Source organism: Cynocephalus volans, chromosome 5, assembly GCF_027409185.1.
Source record: "Cynocephalus volans isolate mCynVol1 chromosome 5, mCynVol1.pri, whole genome shotgun sequence".
NCBI classification, from domain to species: Eukaryota; Metazoa; Chordata; class Mammalia; order Dermoptera; family Cynocephalidae; genus Cynocephalus; species Cynocephalus volans.
In genome coordinates, this window is record NC_084464.1 from 66,552,772 (window position 1) to 66,576,933 (window position 24,162).

Genomic DNA, 24,162 nt, shown 5'->3' on the forward strand with positions numbered 1-24,162 from the left:
TCCAAAATTTTAGCTATAATTGATGAGTGATCATACATTTCACAAATGTGAAAGTGAAAGTCTCACAATCCCAGTTAAATTTTAAGAAAAAATTAAGCAAAGCTAAATCTTCAAACCTTTTGTTGTATTTGATCAATTATACACCTGGAAACCCAGAATTTTAGTCCTTGATGCTGACCATCACTTACTACCACCTGATATCATTTAATAAATCAACTAGCTATTACACTAATCATTTTTGACAAAGCAATAGTGTACCACATATTTGAATACAAACTTTTTCATTTTCTTCCTTGATTGCTGATGTCACAACTTTATCCAGCTCCTTTTTTGACTGTTCTGCCTTTATATTAAGCTGTTCACATTTTGTCTTAGCTTCATTAAGTTTCTGTTCAATCAAATCCTTATCTTCTTGTGACAACTTTTCACCATTCTCTTTTAAGAAGTTCTCTGTGTTTTTCACTATTTCTGTCAATGCCTGTGCACTTCTTTGCATATCCTTCTGTAATTCCTGTTAACACACACACACACACACACACAAAATATTTCATTAAATTATTACCATTGAACTCTTCCAGAGTTGTAATTCTAAAAGTAGAGGTGAGAGAAAAAGAGAGTCTAGGACACACAGTTTTAAAAAGCATATTCAATGTGTTAATTTGAGTTGGTTTACTTCAATCACAATATTTAATATAATTTGAAATCTCAAACAACACTGAAGAAAAGTATGAGATTTTCATGTTTTCTGTGACAAAAGAATGTAGTTTTTGAAACATCGAAAACACCAATGTGTTTGGTAGATAATCTATACAAATTTACACACACCAAATTTTTTTATATTATATGAGCACATTTACAAAAGCTTGTAAATATATGGTAATATTGTATTTGTTCTGTTTCTAAACATTTCTTTTTAATATATATACACTGCTCAGGATAAAAACAAAATAGTTCCCCTAGTGAACTAAGATACTTTCTTCCTCTAAACACCAAGCTCTGTAATATGTAATGTTTGCTTCTTTGCCCTGGCTGCTCAGAAGCTCAAGATTAAGATCTCTCCTCAAATGTTATAGCTTTCCTCTGTTCAGATTTCTCTATGCAATTTTTCTTCTTCTTTTCCTTCTTTATTATGCTTTTTCATTCTCTATATTGTGCCATGTTTGAGTTTTAATATTACTTGGAATGTGAACCAAAAAAAATCTAGTTACAATGAGAATCTTCCTTCTTTTGACACCAAAATACAGATTATCTTTATCTGTCGTTTTTATTATTTTTTTTCACTCTCCTTCAATAAAAAGGAAGAAATTGCAGAGAAAGACAGAAGGAATAAGAAGGAGATAAAAAAGAGAAAAAAGCCCAAACTGGTGGCTATTTCCCCTGATTTGCAAGTGAGTAGGTTGGCCTTAAATGGATCCAAATTTTAATTTATCACATAAGTTATTTCTACTATCAAACCTCCTTTATACTTCCTTCACTCAATATCTCACCAAAAAAGTCAAGAAAATTACCTGGCCCACTTGTAGTTGGAAATCTAACTTTTAGTGTAAAGTTTAATGCTCAGGCCTGGGGCACCTAGGTATGCCTTGCTTCTGAAAAGCTAAATTGTTGGCATTTTTCAATAATCCTGTTTGCCTTCCAGAGGGCAGTAGTCAAACATAATACCAACACAGAGCTGCTGAAACAAAACCAAATTCTACCTCTTGCTTGGATTGGTACTTTTCTAACTCAACCGTGCCGTCTCCAATCACAAAGGCTTCTTGGTGACCAATTAGACGGTTTTCAGTTTGAGTGAGGAAATCACAAATCCCTTGGAGTTTCTCTTTGTACTCCTGCTGACGCTCTGCCATAATCTAAAGTGGAAAAAAACCAAAATATCTTAAACGTGTGGTCATAAATCACTACCGTGATAGCTCCTTATTAGAACACATTTTTCAAGTTTCCCCTAATAAGTTTTTATAAGTATGCTGTAAACATGATAGCAGTGGGGTACATGGAGCAAGGCGAATCAGAAAGTATGAGCATGTCCCATATACAAGGAAAGAGATCATGTATGGATGAAACTGCCCAACAGATTACTGGCCATGCATATGTGTAAGAGATGGAACCTCTAGCCGACAGGAAGAAACATCCCATTTTCTTAAGCTCTTGAAACCTGCGATACACACAATTAATTCTGCAAAAGGACATCAAAAGAGAAGTTAGTCGTGATTTGTTGGTTAACATATTTGATATGTGTATACAAGGTATCATGCTAGAGACAATGCCTGGGTGCTTCAAGAAAATAATAAAAGACACATTGCATGCGATATTTCTACTTAATCACTAAGTCTAATTGCATTCCCACCTCTTTGCTCATTATTGCTATTAGATATAGCACTCTAATACAATTTGTTAAATCTAAAAGATAACTTTAATAAGTCAATACTAGTAATTCCTTGCATCTTTCATTTTCCTATTATATATACACTAGTTATTCATTTTATAGCCATAGATCAGGTTTACTAAGACCCTAACACATGCTAGATAAGATACTAAGAATCTTACACACATTCTTTTATCGATGCTCACAACACTACCTGGTAAGAACTATTATTATTTCCAATTTACCAATGAGAAAACTGAGGTTAAGTGACTTGTCCTAGGTCACAAAATGAGTGAGCAGTGCAGCTAGGATATAAACTCAAGCAATCTGGCTCCAGAGCTCACACTCTGAGCTGATGAACCATATCACCTCTCAGAGGTAAAAGATACTCTTAATCTTCTTTAGCCATATATTCATCAACTTATTCCTTGAAATTTCTGAGTGCATCCATTTTTCCTACTCTTAGGAAGAAAAAAAGTCAAGACTGTCATGTGAAATGAGTAGTTTTAAAAAAAGTCATAAAAATTAAAGTCATTGTGGAAAAGAATATTATTATACACTGTATGATCTCTATATTGTATCTTAAATGCCTTTCCAGAAAAATCTTTCCTATTATGCTATAATTCCTGGATATCTACATGAAGGTTTCACACTGAAGAAGTGAAAACAAAGAATTCCATCTCCACAAAGAAAGGCAAACCTTCTGATCATCAAGATCCTGTTCTAGCTGTAACTGAGTCTCTAAACATTCCACCTGCGTAGTTACTGATTCCTGTACATCAAGAAAACACTTCTGTGTTGTATTTAAGAGCCTCAGCAATTGTTTGCTTTGGTTGGGAGTCAGGTCTTGTGCATATTCCGAAATGAAGAACTGCACATCAAAGGCAGTAGTCTCCAGCTGCATTTTGGTATGTCCAAGGTCTTTTAATACATTCTGTGAACAAAGTAGTACAAGTTACCAATAGAGAGTTAGTTCATGATAAAGTTCATATAAACAATAATATTTATTTTTTAAATATGCTTCTTATATCAGGTACTAAAAGGCTTATTGATTCTCTTGTTATTTGTCAAAAATTTATTCATCATCTAGTAATAGAAAATAAATTATTTAAATACAATGATAGCTAATATTCTATGAAAAAATAAGTAACCTCTCTAAGAAATATTTTTTTTTCTGCCTGCCACCTCACACTTAAAATGTAACTCTGACAAAAGACAAAGATCCAACTTAGGTACATTTAGCACAATGAAGGGAAACGCCCACATTGCTAATATATATGGCATCCATGTAACTGTGGTAACACATAAACAAGATTGAGGAATTCAATTATACGAATTAAATGGGCCAGAATTTCAGTTTTCTGACTCTCAGGCCAGGAGCCTAATGATCATTCATAAGGCATGCTGTTCAAACTAATAATTTGGAAAAAAAAAAAAAATTCTTGCCAAAAGTGACTAACATATAAATACCACTTATACTATTATGTATTTACATGACTACTACATAAATAAACACATATACACAAATCTCAACATGTCAGTGGTAGTATGAGTTTGATAAGGCATTTGGGATAGCAACAAAATGACATCCATAAAGTTGTGATTATTTTATAGTTGTGTCAACTATAAACAAACATCTCTAAGAGACAAAAAAAGGAAATAATCCTTTACAGCTTTAGCAAAGTCACATTTTTTCTAAGCATTTATTATATAAAGCACATGGGTATTTTTAACGTACTGTTTCATTTACTTTGATACTTGCCTTGAGAAACTCCAAACTTTTCTTTACGTGTTCAGTATCTCGAACATTCACAATCTCAATATCCCTCACAGATCTGTTCTTCTCTGATATCCAATTTGAGAATGACTTAAGTTTATGCAGAAATCCTTCATGGGAAACTGTTAATTTAGACTAGAAGATAAAATTGTGTGTTTATTTCCATCTGTCCCCTAAAGTTGAAATTCCTACAAATAGTGATTCGGGGTTTAAAGAGGCTTAAAACTCTAAAATTTAAATACTTCATCATATGACTAAATTCTCAAATAATAAAATTTTCTTCAAAAATCAAAATTTGACATTTTTATGCTTACCATTTCAGAGTCAATCGCAAGCATGATCTGTTTCATTCTTTCTGAAGACATGTGACTGAGGGAAGAGAAGGCGGTCTGCAAGCCTTGGCGGCTTATATTCAGTTCCTCAAGATGACCTCTGGGAAAGTCACTGGGAAGAGACTTTAAGAATTCTTCTGCCAACTTCATATCTTTTCGTATAATAACTGCAATGGGAGCCAATCCCATTTCAAATGTCTGCAAAGAAATATATCCCAGATCCTTTTACTATTTAGTGAAAAACACAAATATAAAATAAAACATGTAAGTGAAGTGTTCTGCTTCTTTTTCCCAATCTAACATCAGCTGACTACCATCCAAATAGGCAGCAGACAATTCTTACCTCCAGCCGTTTAAGTTGATTCTTCAAAGCTTCTAGACTATTATCCAGAGTGTCCTGGTTGTCTAAGGGGGGGTTCATATCTTGAAGCAAAGTCAAATATTCATGCATTTTTTTGGTGTGCTGTAAACACTGCTGTAACTCATGGGAAAACTAAAAATAAAATTGGATATTTTAATTCAGTAGGCTTTATGCAGGTTTGTAAGCAAATAAAATGTAAGGCATTATTCCCAAATATTTCATGCAGGTACTTCCACATAAAATGTATACGTCAACTTACCTGTTCCACTGAGCTATCTCCAGAAGTCATTTGTTTTGACCCTGAAATACATTCCAAATGGTTTGGGGAATCATTGCATAGCTCCTTGAGCTGCTCATCTCTTGGTAATGCTGATGCATACACAGTGGAGTTTTCTAGTCCAATCTCTTTTATAGTTTGTAAATGAAGGGAACAGTGGTTTCCTTTTTTGCTTTTAAGATCACCAAGAATGTGTGGCTCTTCTTCCACCATCTCACAAGTAGTACATGCCCTTTGATTCAAATCTCCAACCTGTTCTACTTTTTCTGAATATTCATCAGCAAGCAGCTTGTAGAAAATATTTTCAAGTTGCAGTGGAAGTATTTTGGATGTAATAGCTCTTTTCTCTAGATCATACTCCATCTGAGTTAATTCTCTCATCAGTTCAAATGCTCCTTTAATTTTCTGGCTATGTTGATTTTGCTTCAACAGATCAAGGAGAAGCCCAGACTTAAGATTTTCAATGCAGAAAGGGTCATCTCTACTCTCTGCTTTTCGTTCTGATGAGTTATTCATGGGAGAAACTCCAGTGCAGTCACTGCTTTTAGAGACACTGGTCATAATAGATGCTTCATTTACCAACTGTGATGTGCTAATCCTTTTAATTAAGTTTTGAATTAAAATTTTAGTGTCTGCACAGGCTGAAGATTCTTCAACCTCTAGAGGATTCATATGAGCTTCTTTCAATCTGCTTTTTAAGATATCCATTACATCCTCGACAAATGCCTGAGATAATTCAGGAATCTGAACCTCCTTTTCTTGGGGTCTTGGAGACAAAGCTTTTTCTTTTGGTGGCTGTTGCTCAATTCTTTCTTTCTTATTAATTTCTAAGAATGAGTAGTCAGTATCTGAAGTGTTATTGGAGTTATCATTTCTTATTCCATTTGTACAGCGCTCTAACTGCACAAAATCATTATCTTTCTCAAGGTCTTCCACATTTTTAAGAGGGAAGATTGAAAGTGTGGTTTCACTACTTTCTGCTGTGAACTGAGGAATTTCTGTTCCTCCTTCTGAGACACCTTCTTTAGTACCAACATCATTACATCGTGCCATCTCATTTAGAGGGGAGTCTTCTTGAGTACAAGTTGACGTCTCTTTTGCATTATTAACTCCTAATTGTAAATGTTCTTTCATGGGTGGGGCAGCTATTAAAACATGGCTTGGGATATCTTCATTTGGTTTTGGCACATCTTTTGCTTTTATATATTTAGCACAATGCTTTAAATAAGTAAACATATCAGGCTCTTCCTCGGGTTTATCAGTGAATGAATCTTTCTCAATATTAGTATTCCCTTCAGACGATATAATGTCTGAAGGAATGTCATTATTGATCACTTTGGAAACTGATGTGTCAAATATTTCTTCAAGATTCTCAAACTGAACAAGACTTTCACTAACCATTGTTTGTAGATTCTTTGGTTCATCTTTAAGAGTTACCATTGCTTTTTTAAGGCTTCTTTTCTGATTAAGTTCTTCATTGTTTGTGATTTGTGGAGATGGAAACTGACTATTAAGTAAATTGAGATTGTCCCTTGTACTTTTACTAGACAAAAGTTTGAGATATTTATTTTCTTCTTCTACTCGACCTTCTTTAAGCACTTCTCTTTTACCCAGGCACATTTTCTGAGTCTCATCTTCTGTTAGTATACTGGTTTTGTCATCTCTCTCTTTCGTTAGATCGCTTACATTTCCGTGATGATCTTTGTCAGTTGCAGAGGCTATGGATATCAAACGGCTTTCCTCAGCAGGTTTTCCTATGAAATCAGGCTCAGAACAAATGATTTCACCAACAGATGAGGTGATTTTAGGTGTCACATTCTTCAAATATTTATGTTCACCTTTCAGGGAGTCAGTAGATTCTGGCCCTTGAATCAACTTAACCTTTGTGTTCATTAGATCACTATCTAATTCAGAAGTTGAACTGATATTATTATGTAAAATACCTACAGGGTCAAAGGTTTTCTCTGATCCACTGTCTTTAATGATAGGCAGCAATATATCCTTAGGTAGTATCTCATGATTCAATAGGTTTTCTTTGCTTTTTCCAACAATTTCAGTTGTAGACTCTGAAAGGTTCCTTCTTTCGATAACTAAGCTACTCTTACTAGTTGGTTCCAGCTGTAAAACATTTACACTCTGCTGTTTTTCTAAAGAAGTATAACTGTGCATTTTATCCAGGAGAATGATTTTATTACTACTTTGATTTTCAACACTGTTTTCCTTTACATTTACAGTGGAGGCACACGACTGGATATCCCTATCTTTAGCCTCATCCTGGCACGTGGGCTTTCTGTTCTCCTCTCCCATTCTTCCTCCTTCTTCATCACCACCATCATCACAGTTGTCGTGGTCATCATTATCATCCTGATCATTACTGTCACATACATAATCACCATAACTTTCTTCACTTTGCACAGAATCAAAATAATCAGTATCAGATTGAAATTCTTCTCCAGTTACACACTCCTCCCCTCTTCCTCTCCAACTGCCAGTGCCATCAAATTCTAATGAAGCGCTGAAGCTTTCTTTCCTTCCTACAGTTTCATAGTCAGTCAATGGGTCAGACTCATCACCTTCAAGCATATTTGCATGTTCTCTTTCTGATACAGTTTCCAGGGATGGCCCATTCACCTTGTCTGAGCCAACTGAATTTAAATGTATTATTTCACCAGAATCTAATTCAGCTTCCTTAATGCCTATGAGAAAATCCTGAAGACACTGTGCTTGGCCCCTCACACTTAAGTTACCAACTAGTCCCCCCTGGGGAACCACAAAACTTTCATTCTCTTTTGAAACATCGTAAAAAACATCTGCAGGAGGAGCTGTCCCATCGTTTTCCTCTTGCAGTGTGTCATAGTCCTCAGGCTGCACACAATCACGGTCATCACCTTCAAGAAGCAGAGAATCATGGTCATCATCTTCAAACAAGGGGATATCATAAAAATCATCATCACTATCACTGTCTGTTCCCGTGTCACTCTGCTCATCATCCAGCAGTGATGTTTCATAGTCACCAGCACTGATGGTTCCTTCAAGCAATGGTGTACTACAAATACATGGCATGTTGGCATTACCAGCATCACCCCTTGGAGTCATTGCACAGGAGTTCTCTTCCATGTCAGACTCATTCTGCCTTTCTTCAGTTTTCTGCGGAGAAGCAGTATGCATTTTTTCATCCTCATCAGAACTATCTGAAATGGATTCATTATTGTGATATTGTACTTGAGGATTACTACAATCAATATTTAAAGATTTCTGTCCAGAATGTTCTCCCTGTAACCTGATGTTAATAGCTGCAATTCCCAGAAACTGGTCTTGAAATTTTTCTCCCATTCTTTGATCTGGTAACATGGTTTGGTCGTTGAATGGCAATGTAGAGGCTTCACATTTATTTCCATTGCTCTCTGCGGAGTGTACATCATTAAAACCTCCTTGGCTGTGCCTCAATTTATCGTGACTTAACAAGGCACTTAGCCTGGGGGAATAGTCAAAGATAGGTGAATCCTTGTGTATATTATCTTCATTCTCCATTTCATTCAGATCACAGAATCTACTAGTTTTTGATTTCACAATAGGATTCATTATCAAATTACTTGCAAAGTTTTGAATGTTTTTAGAATACCTACATTCATCTGCATATTCGTTTGTTTCAACTTGCCTTTGATTTTCACAGTTTTTAAGTATGTTTTCAGAATCATGTCTAAGTGTGTTATCTTCTGCATGTTCTGTCTGTGTTAAATATGATATGGGATCGGGAACACACACACTGGATGAACTGTTAACTTTATGATCAATTGATACAGTATTTGACAAGTTTTCTGACTGATAAAATCCACTACTGATAACATTTCCCATTTCATGAAATTCTTCATCTGTGGCATGCTTTCTATTGTCAAGGGTCTCTCTATGTTTGGGTTCTCTCCAATGATGTTTATCAAAACTACTTGGTGAAGCTGTGCATGCATCCTTTTCCTTACTCGGAGGAGTATTAAGAAACATATCAGGGAAGCTTAAGACATCAAGACATTCTTTTCTGGGTGTATCCTCATCACATTCTGCACTACAGCCTTCCAGTAGCATACCAACAGCCTCGTCCAAGTCTCCATCATACAGCAAAAGCCTCTGCCCTGTGTTTGCATCCATATAGCTATTTATCATCAAATAAGACAGAAATAATTTTTTAGTTTTTTCTGAGCTCTGAGTTACCACTGGATCTTCTCCATCAAAAACATCTTCTTCCTGCCTATAATCATGAACTATAGATGGTTGGAATTTACAAAAAGAGAGCCATCTTCTGGCACTTTTACAAGCTTCTAAATCTTCTAAATCTGGCATTTTATCAGGCAGTATTATATTTTTTAAAATCGATGCTGTGTTATTATCTATAATTCCTAGCTGTTTAGCAACATCCAAATCAATGACCTGAGAACTTTCTGGAATATAAAGAGCAGCTATTTTCTGCCTGCCATTCAGGATTTTGTAGGCCAATTCATTTGTAATCAACTCTTGCTGTAAGGAAGAAGATGTGGGGAATATTTCACCAGAGTGGGGCCAAATGAGTCCAACATAGCCTCGCTGAGCCTCCAGTATCAAAAGAGCACTGCTGGAAGTTATTAAATCACACTGGACTGCTTCGTCTACAGTTAAACGTTTGGCAGGGTTTGAGTGGATGATTCCACCTGTTTGAACCTGGTATGTTAGTATGCTATTGGCAGTGTCTCTGTCAATCACCCCTTCTGCCATAGCTTCTTCGACAGTCATTCTTTGACCAGAGTTGTGACTGATCAGACCTCCAGAAAGAAGCTGTGCACCTAATAACCTAAACATGGTTTCACGGTCTATGAGACCTTCATGAGCTGCCCTTAAAATGCTTATGTTTCTTCCACATTTTAACGTTATTCTGCCTCCTTCTTGTGGTCTCACAGGGAGAAGCCACATCCTGGTGTTTTCCTGTAAAATACTTCTTTGCACTATATCTGTTAAAGAAATCTTCTCAGCAGTGCAAGGATCAATAAGATCTTTGCACATATTTTGCCTTTCCAGGACTTTAGAAAATAAGGCTGAGGAAACCAAGTTCTGTTGGAAAGCCTTCTGGAGAGTCAACTGCTCTCCCGTGGCTGGAATAACCAGAAAGCCTGTGGAAAGCAGTATCTCAAGAACTTTGATGGCCATGGATTCTGATATCACACCTTGAGCCAGAGCATCCAGTACTGGAACTGTGGTAGATGACACAGCAGAAATAACCACCTTAGCTTTATTTAGTTCTTTGAGTTGGCACAGAATTTGTTCATCAATAAGGCCATGACTTTCAGCATCTTTGAGGTCAAAGCATTTTCTTAATTCCGGTGAAATTAGACCAGAAATCATTAGCTGTGTTTCAAGCAACCTGATTCCTGTGTCATAGTCAATGAGACCTCTTAAAACTGCCTGAAAGACTGAAAGGACTTCTCCAGTTGTCTGATCAATGGTACCAGCAATCACTTTATCCAGCTGAAAAGAAAATATAAAAATCCCAGGTCAGTCTGTTACACAAGTGTAGGCAAAGTTTCATGAAACTTAGTTTGCATTTTTTCTTTTGATAAGTAATACACTTCAATATAAAAATCCTCTACTTACCAAAGTGCAGCAATGCTGTGAATGTTAGGCAGCTCAAATGCACAAGTGATCTATGTCAGTGATCTATTCAACAGCACAAGATGTGATAAAAGCTTTGAAAACAACATGCATCTGTGAATTGAAAACTTAATATTGTGTACATTAACAAGGTTAGTGAGGACACAGCAGAGTAGATGATGATAGTGAGAAAACAGAACACATACCTAGAAGGCAAATCATGCTTTCTGCAATTGGGTGAGATTAGAGTCTACTGACATGAAAGAGAGTATCAAACCCCATGCTATTGATGTTTACAGCATACAGACTTCCTCAAAGACAGTCAAAAACTAAGGAACCAGAAAAAATGTTATGTACCCCCAAAATGCGACAAATTGTGTGAAAAGTATTTCCCAGAGTAACAGAATTAAATATAAAGATAACTTTTTGAATATTAAATATTGAGTTGGACATGTTAATATGTACTGTCAAGTTTAAAAAGTTTAAGTACCAGTCAATTTTTAAGTAATTTTTGTTATATTTTAAGAAGATGCAAGGGCATCCTCATTATAATATATGTCCTTATGTGACTCAAATAAGTCTCATGGGTATCTCTGAAAATCAAACAACTTCAAAACACATCAATGTCACCTTCGGTGATGACCCACAGGCTATTTTATAACATCACATTTATATAATAAAAAACCTAAAATAGCAAGTAGAATGGCTTTTAAAGAGAAGTTAGAAAAATGAATGATTCTTTTATTTTACCATGCAAGGCAGAGATTATTAAGATATGTCAGACACTGATGATCAGCGTGCACAAAATTGCATTTAATAAACAACACTGAAACCTCCAAACATTTAAGTAAACTCTATCCAAGTTTTTTCCATGTACAAAATCCAAGGTCATTTATTATTGACATAAATTTCCACAGCCATGCACTAAAACTAAGAATCTTGAAACAGGCTCATGTTTAAATAAATAACTTTACCTTCTCCTCTACCTTTACATCTCCTGAGGTTTGTAATTCTTGTAGTTGTTTCAGAGACTCACTGAATAATAAATTATAACCTTCTTGAAGAGTTTTCACTTGTTTTTCCAATTCATTTCTTTCTTCATCTGTCATTCTAAAATAACCAGAAAGTATGAAAAGAGTAATACATGTCCTCAAGGGATAAAGAAGATATATTAGGCTGAATGACTTTGTAAAGTAGAATACTTTTCTAAATAAGCACACAGTCACAAAATAAAGTATAGCTCCACATATGGATTGCTCAGGTTTTGGTATGACTGTATATGAAAATTAAGAATGGCTCTAAAAACATCAAGGAGTTTTTCCCTTGCCCAAAAAAGGGACTGAAGGAAAAAGTATTAACTATTATATCAGCACCTCTCTAGCATATACAAATTTCCAAAATAACAATTGCTGTGACCTAACAGAGAGAAAGATCCCATTGTTAGTCCCAACATCAAAGAGGCACAGTAAGGTACTATTCATTACTCAATATCAAACTTGTTTAAACTGAAGGATAACAAAGAGAAAATTTACAAGGAAATTAACCTGATTCTCTAAGGGACAATATCAAGTCATTCTGAAATAATCCTAAAGGGTACTTCTAAAAAGGATTTAAGAAAAGGATGGATTCCTTCCTTGTCTGAGGCACTGACTGAAATATATAAAGTGCTTTATTCCAAAAAGTGTAGTACTAAAATATGAGAAATTGGTTGCCATAGGTCTCAGCTAAGAAAATAAAGAACGTATTTACACATTTTCCACAGGGTAAATCTCAGTACTACTTAGTGTTAAGACTTGACTTGGAGTCTTAACTCTTCTACTCACTGGCCATTAATTCTTACCCTCTCTGGGCCTGTTTTCTTTTCAGTGATATATGGGGGTAAAAGGTACATTCCAGAGTTGTGATGAAGACTAACAGTGACTAAAGGAGACAATTAACTAAATTTGTGTTATATTATTAAGTAAACTGTGATTAATTTGAGTTCCATTTTTAAAATCTCAAAATTTACCACCTTCTGCTTTGCTGAACGTTTTTAAGAACACCTCCTTCCTCTGAATAAAAGAGCTAAAGAAAACAACATACTTGTCCCCATGTTTAGCCAAAAAAAGCTGCATGGTTTGAAGTGCTTCAGATAATTGTTCCTTCTTCATTGATATTTCCTCATTGGAAATCTGTAAGGTAAAGAAGGTACATTCAAACTCTCCCCTCAAAAGTACTAGACAGTACTAGTTTTTAAAAACTAATCAAGTTTTAATTAAGACCCAAATGATGGGTCTATTTTCTGAGTGACCTAAGTCAATAACCTGTCAGTTATTAGCAGTCTACAAGCCTGGATAAGAAGAATAATTTATCTAGAATACATAATTAAGGAAAGCTCCTTAATTCCATCATTTTCATGAGGAAATAATATAACATTATGTGATTCTTGCATTTGTCCCAGCCTAACCGTGAATGAAGGTGGCCTTAACACCTAGGTGACCAGAGTTGGTTTGGCACCAGCCCAATGCTGTTCTTCAAAAAGTATTCAAAAAGACACATGAATGTTGATCTCTACTTCCAAAGAGTCTCTTCCTTCCCCCAAGCTTCTAGATACAATCCTCCTTTTGAAAAAATTATGATGCAAGTATCAATCTGTAGGTTTGCAGATCAAGATTAGATCATTTCTAATGCTAAGACCCTCCCTTGTAAAAGTCACCTGTGACAGAGAAATAAAACTGGTGTTCAAGGAAAAGCAAAAGGTCTTTTCGCTTTTCCCTGATCCCTCACCATGTCACTTCTGAAAACCTTATTTCAGAAACTGCCACTCTTAAATGAGCAGAAATGATGGGAAATGGGCCAATGAAAAGATACATTTTTCCCTTGTGTATTCTATTTAGAGTCAATTTAAATTCTATTTCTCATGGTTATAGGCCATATTGATTTTTGAAGGACATACTTATTATTCACATCCAATTACCTGAAACTTTCTTTAACAGAGAAACCATCGAGTGTTCTTAGAGAGTTATAATTAAGGCCACGATCTGCATTTAAAAAATATCTATCTACTTTTACATGTGCTATGTCTAAATCTGACCTAGAATTGTTTGGAGAAGTTAAAAATACAGAATGTGAAAATACCAGGGGTTTATAATCCACGTTTCTCAAAAGAAATTTATTTTTAAAAAAAAGAAGAAGAAATTTGTTTTCTCAAGAAATTTTTGCTAAGGCTTATGTCCCTATTTTTGTTGTCCTCCTATTTGATAGGGAAAAAAAGAGAGGGAGGAAGAAGTTATTTTAAATTAACTATTTGCATTAAGTATACTTTGAAGGTTGTTGGTTTAAACACCAAATGTAAATGCTTTCCAACTTCTCATTTCTTCCACACTATATGATATACTGTATGCAAGACTGTGAGCTAATACAGCTTTACTTCAATTGAATATGTCAAGTATATACTCAGGTATGTAAACTTCTCCAAGTGGGAAACCCAAATAAGGTATATTTGCTTCACATTATAGGTAATATTAGATAAGACGCTGACATTTCCCCCTATTTAATCATGTCAGTAATGTCTGTTACAATTGATGACAAGTGAATACTGATATAGAGCTACGGGGGGAGCTAAACACTGAGATTAGATGATAGCCTCTGAAATTTCCAAATGTCAGGCAGGGGCAGGAAGGATATGCAGAAAAAATATTCCTTGAGAAAAAAACCTTTTTATCTTGATGGAAATTAATTTAAAAAAAAAAAAATACAGCAGCAATTCCATTGCTATCGCCAGCAGCAGCAATACAAGAATTTACACTTTACCAATGTCCTAAGAGCTTCAGTGGCATGGTCCAATAGACACCATGGAGCACTAACATGTCAGACTGGCAGTAGCCATCCACCTAATACGAAGTAGTTGGGATACAGAAGATAGCCCATGGGACTAAAGAATTCACTTGGGTAAGGGAAAGAATCTAGAATTTCTAGTGACTGACTATAGACACTTCCTTATGAAACAGAAAGGATCCAGAAAAGCACAGCTGAAGTCAATATTCAAACATGTTAATATCCTAGTTTGTATTTTCATTGTTCTGGGAACTTTTTATGTTTACATCTGTCAGCACGAGACTGCATGACTTTATGATAAGGAGTGCATAGATTTACTTTAGACACAATGACTCTGCTCTTCACAATGTAATTCTCATCACAATCATCAGGAAGCAGGTCTAACTACTGGGAAAAGCAGTACAACATATTAGTTCCCTATAGTAAGGCCAATATACAGAGTTCAGGCTTTGGACAGAGATACCTTCTGCAATATACTAACAGTGATTCCTTGAACAATTAATCTCTCTGATATACATTATAACTGCCTATAAAAATGGAGAAAATTAAGGTAAAGAATTCAACATTGTGTTAGGTGGACTGTATCGACTCAGTAAATTCTACCCACTATTATTATTATTAAACCATGACCTCTGTGAATACCTTTTGCTTAGAGAAGGGAGATTTTCCAGCCTTCTCTCCATCTTTCAATGTCTTGCTGATATTAGATACCCATTTCTGCAATTCTTTGATTTTTTCAACATGCTCTTTCTTTTCTTCTTCCAGTGATTTCTGACAGGTGTGAGTGGTAAAAAAAAAAAAAAAAAAAAAAAAAAAAAAGATACATTCCAGTAAACAACTGAACAATTAAAGTGGCCTCTCCACAGAAAACAAGAATGTAAAAATGTTTTTTCATCACACACAGGTTACTGAGATATTTTATTCATGTTTACCATGTCACATAGCAGATGTACTTCCAAAATGTTTATGGTAGCAAAAAAAGCTGTGACAAACATTCATTAATGATCAGTCTAACCTCCCAGCTGTTCCATCAATATGGCAAATACAAAAACTCAACTTTATTCATGAGGCACTAGAAGATCTTCAAATTGCTGCCTTTGCATTAGCATTACAATCATGATTGTCTTGACAGAAAGGTATCAAACAATGGAAAACTGAAAGAGTAGAGAATGTCTACACACTTATGAAAAATACACGAAATGAAGAAAAATCCTTCCCCCTCCTCTAATACACAATACATTCATAATGTTCATATCCTAGCTTGTATTTTCATTGTTCTTGGAACTTTTTATGTTTACATCTGTCAGCATGAGACTACATAACTTTATGATATGGAGTGTGTAGATTTATTCTGGACAAAAACAGGATGATTCTTTAATTCCAAAGTCTTAGCTAGAAAGACTGTCATAAATAAACATTTTAATATGTAAAGAAGGCTCCTATATACAGGAAAATGCAAAACTTTTTCATTTTTCGAAGCAATCTAAAACACTGCAGTCTCGCGGATGTGAGAACAAATTTATATCTTTCTCTGTGATTCCATGGTGCTTTGTGAAGTTGTCTTTTAGTGACTGCAATGTATCATTTAACAGCTAGGAATGCTGACACCAGGCTGGATTTAGTCAGTGAAGGGGAGTTCTGAAGAAATGATGCTCTGAACTTGTCGGATTCATCAAGCATATTATCCCATATTCTAGGCAAAACATGCTGGCTTTAGTAAGGGCAAGATTCAAAAAACTATTCTCAAAGCTAAATGGAACCATGTTAAGGGCAGTAAATCTTTTGTTTTCAATTTCAAAATTATTCTCTTCTGAGTAGTCAGCTATTTCCAGCTCTCAAAAAATAAATGGTGCTTTGAGTGTGTTACACAATTCCTCAACTGCATATTTAGTAGACACCATCATGCTCTGGACAGATGGCATGTGCTCTGCACAAAGTTATTTAAACAGGTCCTATTAGGAAGAATAGTAGAGGCTAGAAATTCCTGTCATCAAGGGTTCAGACACTTCTAACAGTTTAAGTCCTGTGTGGAAATCAAAATCAGCTTTTTCTAAGGCTTCTTTATATGTCAACTTTCTTTTTGTCTGGGGACATATTATATTTCTGACATATGACTTTTGATCTTTGAGTTTTGTAGCAATGAGGACATCTATAATACCTACTTGGAGAGCTTCTTCGATTGACAACCGAGAGTGAGCCTGTGGTTCTATCAACCCCCCTGTCAAGTACTGAAATTCCAGACATCGGATTCCCATTTCCTTACTGATGATATTTGCATTCACGGCTTCCAGCACTGACATCATTTTGCTAGTGATGGGATGGCCAATCCCTGTGATTACTAATTCACACTGTCGCAGCTGCTGGGCAAAACCCTCATCAACTAGGCCTCTATGCAAAGCTTCTGCCACTCGGTACTTTTTGCCAGTAAGAGGATCAATTATCCCGCCTGTACTGACTTGAGCTTCAAGGCATCTGAGGGCAGTAATCCGATCAACCAAATTTCTACGGGAGGCCTTTAGTACAGAGATCCTTTCCCCACTAGCAGTCAGCCAATACCCTGCGATAGGACTATGCACATCCTTCTTGGGAACTAACCGGCTCAGCAAAGAATCAGCAAGTTCTGTAAGTGTGACAAGGCCTTCTTGATACTTTTTGACCAAGGCTTTGTCAAGTGTTCCTTGCTCTATAGCCTCATTAATATTGAACTGTAATCTTGTTTTAGTATCAATCAGCATATGAGAAGGATGCCCATAAGATTCAAAAAATGTGGCTTCCTTCCACTGATATTGTTGCCCTGATAGTTCAAGATAGATACTTTTTTCGATTAGGTTCCTCTGGAAAGCCTCATATGCAGTCAGTTCTGCTCCTGTTTTAATATCTACTACAGAAATTTTATGAGTTTTTTCTACATTGAGATTGGAAATGTCCCTCTCTCCAAATGGAAAGAGAAAGCACTGGCAGTCCACATCAAATATACACATTTGCAGTAATTCTGAGTAATACAGAGCTTGCTTGTTATTGGGATTAGGAAAAACTCTTGTGTTGCTGGATGGCTCGTGTAAAAATTGTAAGATGGCATTATTTAATAACCCCTGCTGCAGGGCAATTTCGGGAGGAACACGAATGCCTTTGACAGGGTCAATGACGCCCCCAGTGGCAACCTGAGCCTCCAGAATATGTTTACCTTTTTGTCTGTCAAGCATTCTACTTTCCATAGCTTGAAACACTGACAATATCTTAGAAGAATATGAATATCCCAGGGCTGCCTTTTCTGCCTCAAGAAGCCTAATTTTGAATTCAGGGTCAACAACTCCTTTAAGAACTGCATCTTCAACAGAATATGTCTGACCCGAAATGGGGTCGATGATAAAACCTGTTGCAGCCTGAGCTTCTAAAAATGCTAAAGCCATCATTTTGTCAATTATAATCCTCTTGGCTGCTGTGACAAATGAAATCTTTTCTTTTGTAGATTCTAGGTAAAGCCCTGCAATTGAGGTGGCTTTTGTCAAAAACTTGCTAAGAGTTTTCTGAACTTCTTCAACAGTCTTGAGACCAAGTCGCAGCTGCTCAATTGTTCTCATATCCAGAAGCTTAGCTTCAACCAATTGTCTGGCAGTCACAGTGTGCCTGAGCCCTTGGAATTCAAATTCATCATCCCTAACGGAACATGCAAGATCACCATCAAAGTTCTGGAAAGTCTCTGGTTCTAAGCCTTTCTTAAGGAAATCTCCTCTCTTGAGTCCACCAGATGCTCTGCACCCTTCAAGCATCCATTCTTCCTTACTGGAAACTGGGTTCTTCTCTTGTTTTAATCTTGTGACTTCTGTATGCATATCATAGTGCTTGTTCTTAGCTATCTGTAATAGGAATTTATAAGACATTAAAAAGTCACCTAAAGAACATGATGTCACAATACCCACTCTCAATCCAAACATAATTCCTTGAATTAGAAAGATAAGAGAAATGAAGAAAAATTTCAAACCAAAGAGAGTTCAGGAATAAGGAATATGATTTTGAGAGTCTGAAGTTTGCTTTAGATGACAATTAAAGGTATTAAAATGATAAGTTTAAAAAAGACTGAGATGAAATTTGGCTACAGAATATATTAGAAGTTAAAGTTAACTAGTTCTTCTAGTATTTTTTACAGTCATATTTTTCAAAATATATTCTCACTACATCTGTGTGTGTTTAATCTCATTCAAAAATTAAAGGATGACAATTTATAATAAAGATTCAGATAAATCACTAGAAAAATTACAGCATTATTCTCTAGTCAGAACTACAAAGAGCCAATCACCCTCAAAACTGTTAAAAATTTAGTCTAGGAGAGAAAGGAAACAAAAGAGGAAATTGACATTAAGTATCTGATTAGGTCTCAGAACACAGAATATACCTCTAAGGGTGTCAAAAGCTTCACCAGTTCCATTTCATATTTGTCATCTTGATACCTAACAGGAGGTCTGGAATTGTGCAGGGTTTGATCTCTTATCTTCTCAATTTCTGACAGTCTTGTAATAGGGTTTGTCTCATCAATAGTTATCTGTAATTCGGTGCTTGTTTGAGAAAAATACTCAGAGTAACACTGCTGGCTTTCCTCTTTCTCGAGTGTTGCCCCTGGTGGCCGAAATTGGACTTCTTTTGGTATTTTCTCAACAACCCGATGTTGCCATTTTTCCTCCAACTGCTGCGGTTCCTGTGTCCATCTCAACATTGGAGACCTGGCCCTTGAGTGAAGGTGTCCAGTGCTCCTAGAGGAGAGATCTCCAGAGTGCTGACACTCCTTCACTGTCATCTCAAAATCTGGTTTGGAGGCACAGTCTTTGGCTGTGTTCTTATTTTGAATTTCACACTGGAGCAAACCTAACTGATGCTCATGCTCCTTTATCTGTTGATCCATTTTTTGCTTCAGGTTTTCAACTTCACGTTTCTGGGCTATCAGCTCATCCTCAAGTTTCTGACATTTTTGGTAATGATTTGCTTCCACATGCTGCCCATGTTGCATTTGCTCACGATATTGTTGGAGCTGTCTTTCAAGTTCTTTAATATTTGTTTCACAGAGCTTAGCATTCTCTTGAGCTCTGCAGTTTTCTCGCTGAAGAGACACAAAGTCCAGCTTAATGCCTGAAATATCATTTTCAGTGATGACTTTGGATTCCATTAATTTTTCCATCTTTTTCCGAAACTCCTCTGCTGAACGTTTGAATTTATCAGACTCCTCCTGAAACAGAACCATCTTTCTGTGGGTCATCTGCTCCTCTATGGTCTTCAAGTGCAATTCGTCTTGCACCTTTTTCAACCTGTCATTTAACTCTTGCACCTGAGCTTGCTGTAGCTGAACTTTCTGCTCCCCCAGTCGCTTTTGTTCCTTGGAAGCATTTAGCTCAGCATTCAGATTTCTAACTTCTTTCTCAGTATTCTGGATGATGATGTTCTGTTGGTCACACTTTTGCTTAAATTCACTTACTAAATTTTGACTTTTGGCCAGGTCTTCTTCTAGGCATTTAATTTTTCGCTGGAAATCCTGTTCTGTTTTTGTCTGTTTGTGTAAGTGCTCATTTGTGTTGCGCAGCTGATCTTTAAAACCCTCTGCCTGAATTTTCAGTGTTTCGCATCTTTGCTGGATAGCTTGTTTTTCTAAAACAACATTTTCTGATTCTGCCTGAATTCTCTGCATCATTAATTTGGTTTCATTATTCTGCCTAGTAAGCTCATCTACTTTTTGTTTCAACATTTCTGCGTGCTCATTACTTTTCCCCAATTCTTCATTAAGCTTTTGGATTTTCTCATTATTTTCTTTTTCAGCTCTAATATTTTGAAGCAACTGCTCGTGGCTTTTCTCAAATTGTTCTTTCAGGTGATCTGATTTTCTCTGGCACATTCGTACTCTTTCGAATTCCTTCTCATCCTGAAAAGAAAGAGCTTGTGAATTTAAATGCTGAATATTCCTCTCAGCTATAGCATGTGCCCTAGTGATTCTGTCTACTTCTCTTTGCAGTTTCCCTTTTTCATGATGAAGAGATTCTAATTCTAACTGATAATTGTGCTTTATTTTCTTGAGATCATTAGCCTCCTGCATGACTTCTTCAGCTTTATCTGTGGTTTGGTTCAATTGCCTATCAAGTTCTCTGAGTTGCTGAGAATACCTTTCCTCTACCTGATCCTTCCTTTCCAACTCCAACTTAAGGCACTTTAGTGTATTATTTGTTTCATCCAGTTTCTCTTTCAGCAAACGAGCCTTTTCCTCAGATGAAGTTTTTTCAAGCTGGAGGGAGTTAAGTTCATACTGCAGCTCCCTCATGTCTTTTTCAGCCTTCCTGTTAGCCACTGTCAGCTCATCCACCTGCTGTTTGAGTTCTTCTGCTCTCCGTTGGTCATGCTCTTTCTGAAGACCTGCTATTGCTCTGCAGGACGCAGCCTGTGGCAATGCGTTTTCTCTACACGAGTACTGAATTTCAGTTATTTTTCTTCTTGCTTCCAATTCAATTTTCTGCTTCTCTTTCAACTGTTTCTCTGCTACCTGCTTTTGAAAAGCAAGGTCTTTTTCCATCTGCTTTATCAGCTTTAAAAGTTCTTCTTCGTTGTCTCTCTTTCTTCTTAATTCTTCCATTAATTGACTTTTTTGTTGCTCCAAATCATTAAGACTTGAATCTTTTCTTTTAAGATGATCCTCCAGTGTTCTCCTTGTAAAGGTGTTTTCCTCTAACTGATTCCGAAAATTCAGGAGGTTTTCCTCCACAGCCGCTCTTCTGGCCTCAGCCTCCATGGTGAGCTGCCTCACCCGCTCCAGTTCCCGCTCCGCAGCTTCCTTCTCCCTCACGATGGTCTCGAGCTCCCTGCGGTACTGCTTGGCTTCGCTTTCAGCCCTTAACTTCTGCAGAGCGATGTCTTCCACATTTCTCTGCTGCTTTCTCAATTCATTTTCCGCAGCCTCCTTGACCTTTGGAAGTTCTTCCTCTACTCGGGACTTTTGTTTCTTTAGTTCGGCTACCATTTTTTCCAGTTCACTTATCTTTCCTGTAAGTTTGCTATTCTCAATCACTGTTGCCTTCTGACGCTGAAGCAGATCTGAATACGCCCCATGTTCAGAAGTCTCCTTACACCTTTTCATCTACAAGAGACGTTTTGAAAGTGTCAAACCCATTCTATTCAAGTTTATCCTACAAAATCTGAAGCAATGTTCATAAAAGTACTTCCGAAACCAAGTGAACCCAAAGGCAGAACAAGCACCATCACCACTACCACCAGCAGCATCACCTTCTTCAGAGAGGAAGCTTGAGAAAGTCAGCAGAAGACAGAATACCCTTCATGACAGGTTTTCTGAAGAATCTTTCTTTGTCTCTCAGGAATAATTTTATTTTAAAAATTAGCTAGCTCAGAATGTTATAGAAAGAAGAGACCTTACAAAACATACAGCACAACCCCAACCTTTTACAGATAAGGAAATGGAGATACAGGGAGATTAAGTTTGCAAACTCGCACAATGGGTGAGTGACAAGCAGGAACTGGCACTCTCACAACAGTGCACTTTCTGCTCTTGCACGTGACTTCGTCCTACAAGCTAAGAAGAAAATACAGCATATAGGATCTGAATGATAGCAAAAAATGTAGTTTTCAACATCCAGCCAGATGAAAATGTAAAATGACACTTACATTCCCATGTTTTATGGTTAAAGAAACAAAACAGAACTTTAGAACAGAGAGCCAAACTGGAAAATAATACTCAACAAGAGAAAGGAGGAAAATTATATAAAAACTTGAAACTTCTAAAGTCAAATTCCTTACTTATCTATACTTGCCATATTATCACAATTATGATCAGAACTGCTAATGCAAAGGCAGCTATAGTCCCTACTGGCTTTAGAAAAGATGTGCTTCATATACTCACACATTTTGCTTTTGTTGTTAATGACATGCCTCATGTGAATCCACCTTGACAAGTTCCTTTAGATACTCCATAAATATAAAGATATTTGTTAAATATAAATGCTTTTTAAAGTATACTTAGGGATTTAGCTCCAATTTATAGAATAAGATATAAGAAAACCTTTTTACTCTACTGATGATAGACTCATTCTCAGCTGGGAGGAATACAGTTTACATTGACTACAGAACTACATGATTGGGGTTAGTTTATAATCACAACTTAATTTCTCTTTATTAATACCATAATGTTGTTAGTTTCGTATCATCAACTGGAAATTACCACAATTAGAAACAATTTAAACAGGAGTAGAGATTATTTTAGACAGCAGATTTGATTTCATTGAGAAGTTTTGGTGTAGTTTAAGATTTAATTTTTATTATAGACCATACATCTTATTTTGCTTCCTGTAATTTCTTGATCCCCAATAATTTTGATGAGAATTTCAGTTGTTTCCTGTGCTCGCCTAAATACGTCTCTTAATAAGAATTTCCATAGAAACAGATCTCATCACAATCTGCTATGCTCGTTGCTCTATTTTTTGACTTTGGTATCGGTGTCAATTCTTACTGGTTCTGAAGCATTTTACCTATTTAATTATTAAGTTTTCAATATTTTTTGAATAGATTATTTCTAAGAGGGTCTTTTTATCAGTTCCTTATCAAATGTCCTTTAAAATTTAGCTATTGCTAAGGAGTTTTGAGCCTTTTTTCCCTTGGTCATGTTCTGAGGTTTAAGAAAATGAAAATTCCCTCAGAAAAAAATGTCTGTTGTTGAACCCTCAGTACCTTAATTAGAGTCATTTTAGTGATCTGTTAATAATCTCATGTTATCTGGATAACTCTGAAATTTTTAGTGAATATTAGAAAAATTAAGAATACTTTAGTCCAATGCTGATTTGCTTTCTTATATATCTCAAACTTATTCAGATAAAAGTAACTTCCTCAGGTTTTCTCTAAATTTTCCCCAGTGCTTAATATTTAATGTATTTTGCTATCTCAGTGATTAATATTTAATGTATTTTTCTCTCAACACAGACTAAAGAATCTCTTTATCACATCTAATATCCATTACAGATATTCTACTAATATTTCTCTAATTTGGTACTTCTGAAATTAACTTTCATCTATCTTTGGTTTTATGTTTATTATAAAAAAATTCTGTTCTCAGACCAAGGTTTTTCATGTGGGTCTTCAAAACTCAGTTTCTTTTGAGTCTAAAAACTGAGCTATATAACTTTTCTAAGACACTCCATTAATATGTTCCTTAAGTAGTGATTTTCTTATCTATTTTAAATTATAGTCTTTGCATATTCTTCCATAACTATATTGTTCTGATTTTCAATTCACTGTAAATTTTTGACATTTCAGAGGAAGACAATAATAATTTGTATATATTTTAGGCCTTCTGAAATGTTTTTTGTTTCTATCAACTTCTAGTATGCTGCATCATCAGATAATTTCAGCAAAGTGGCCCATATAGGTATAATGAGATATACACTATAAGAAAGGAAAAGAACTTAAATTATTTTAGTTTACATTTAACTATTTTATATACAATTTAAAAGATCTACATACCATTTAAAATGAAGTAAGATCTCTCAAAAACTAAAAATGTAAAAAAATTATGGATGTTCTTTCATAGATGAGAGGTGCATGACCAATTATTAAAATGGTCACAAATATTCCAGTTTTCCTTTCTAA

At 35.8% G+C, this 24,162-nt stretch overlaps 1 protein-coding gene across 8 annotated transcripts in view; it reads right to left on the bottom strand.

Moving 5' to 3' along the window:
- DST (dystonin) overlaps window positions 1-24,162 on the bottom strand; it is a 424,928-nt gene that overhangs the window by 128,341 nt on the left and 272,425 nt on the right. For 6 of the 8 annotated variants that reach the window (XM_063097801.1, XM_063097800.1, XM_063097799.1 and 3 more), the window contains 10 exons: window positions 15,181-15,309; window positions 12,805-12,893; window positions 11,697-11,832; window positions 5,092-10,599; window positions 4,815-4,964; window positions 4,454-4,669; window positions 4,125-4,274; window positions 3,063-3,296; window positions 1,698-1,850; window positions 278-511 (listed from right to left, as the gene is read on the bottom strand). In XM_063097801.1, the coding sequence (XP_062953871.1) occupies window positions 278-511; window positions 1,698-1,850; window positions 3,063-3,296; window positions 4,125-4,274; window positions 4,454-4,669; window positions 4,815-4,964; window positions 5,092-10,599; window positions 11,697-11,832; window positions 12,805-12,893; window positions 15,181-15,309 (6,999 nt within the window). Of the gene's footprint in view, window positions 1-277; window positions 512-1,697; window positions 1,851-3,062; window positions 3,297-4,124; window positions 4,275-4,453; window positions 4,670-4,814; window positions 4,965-5,091; window positions 10,600-11,696; window positions 11,833-12,804; window positions 12,894-15,180; window positions 15,310-15,448; window positions 18,396-18,931; window positions 21,647-24,162 lie in introns of those variants that run through there. The other 2 variants (XM_063097806.1, XM_063097807.1) reach the window with 1 other exon arrangement.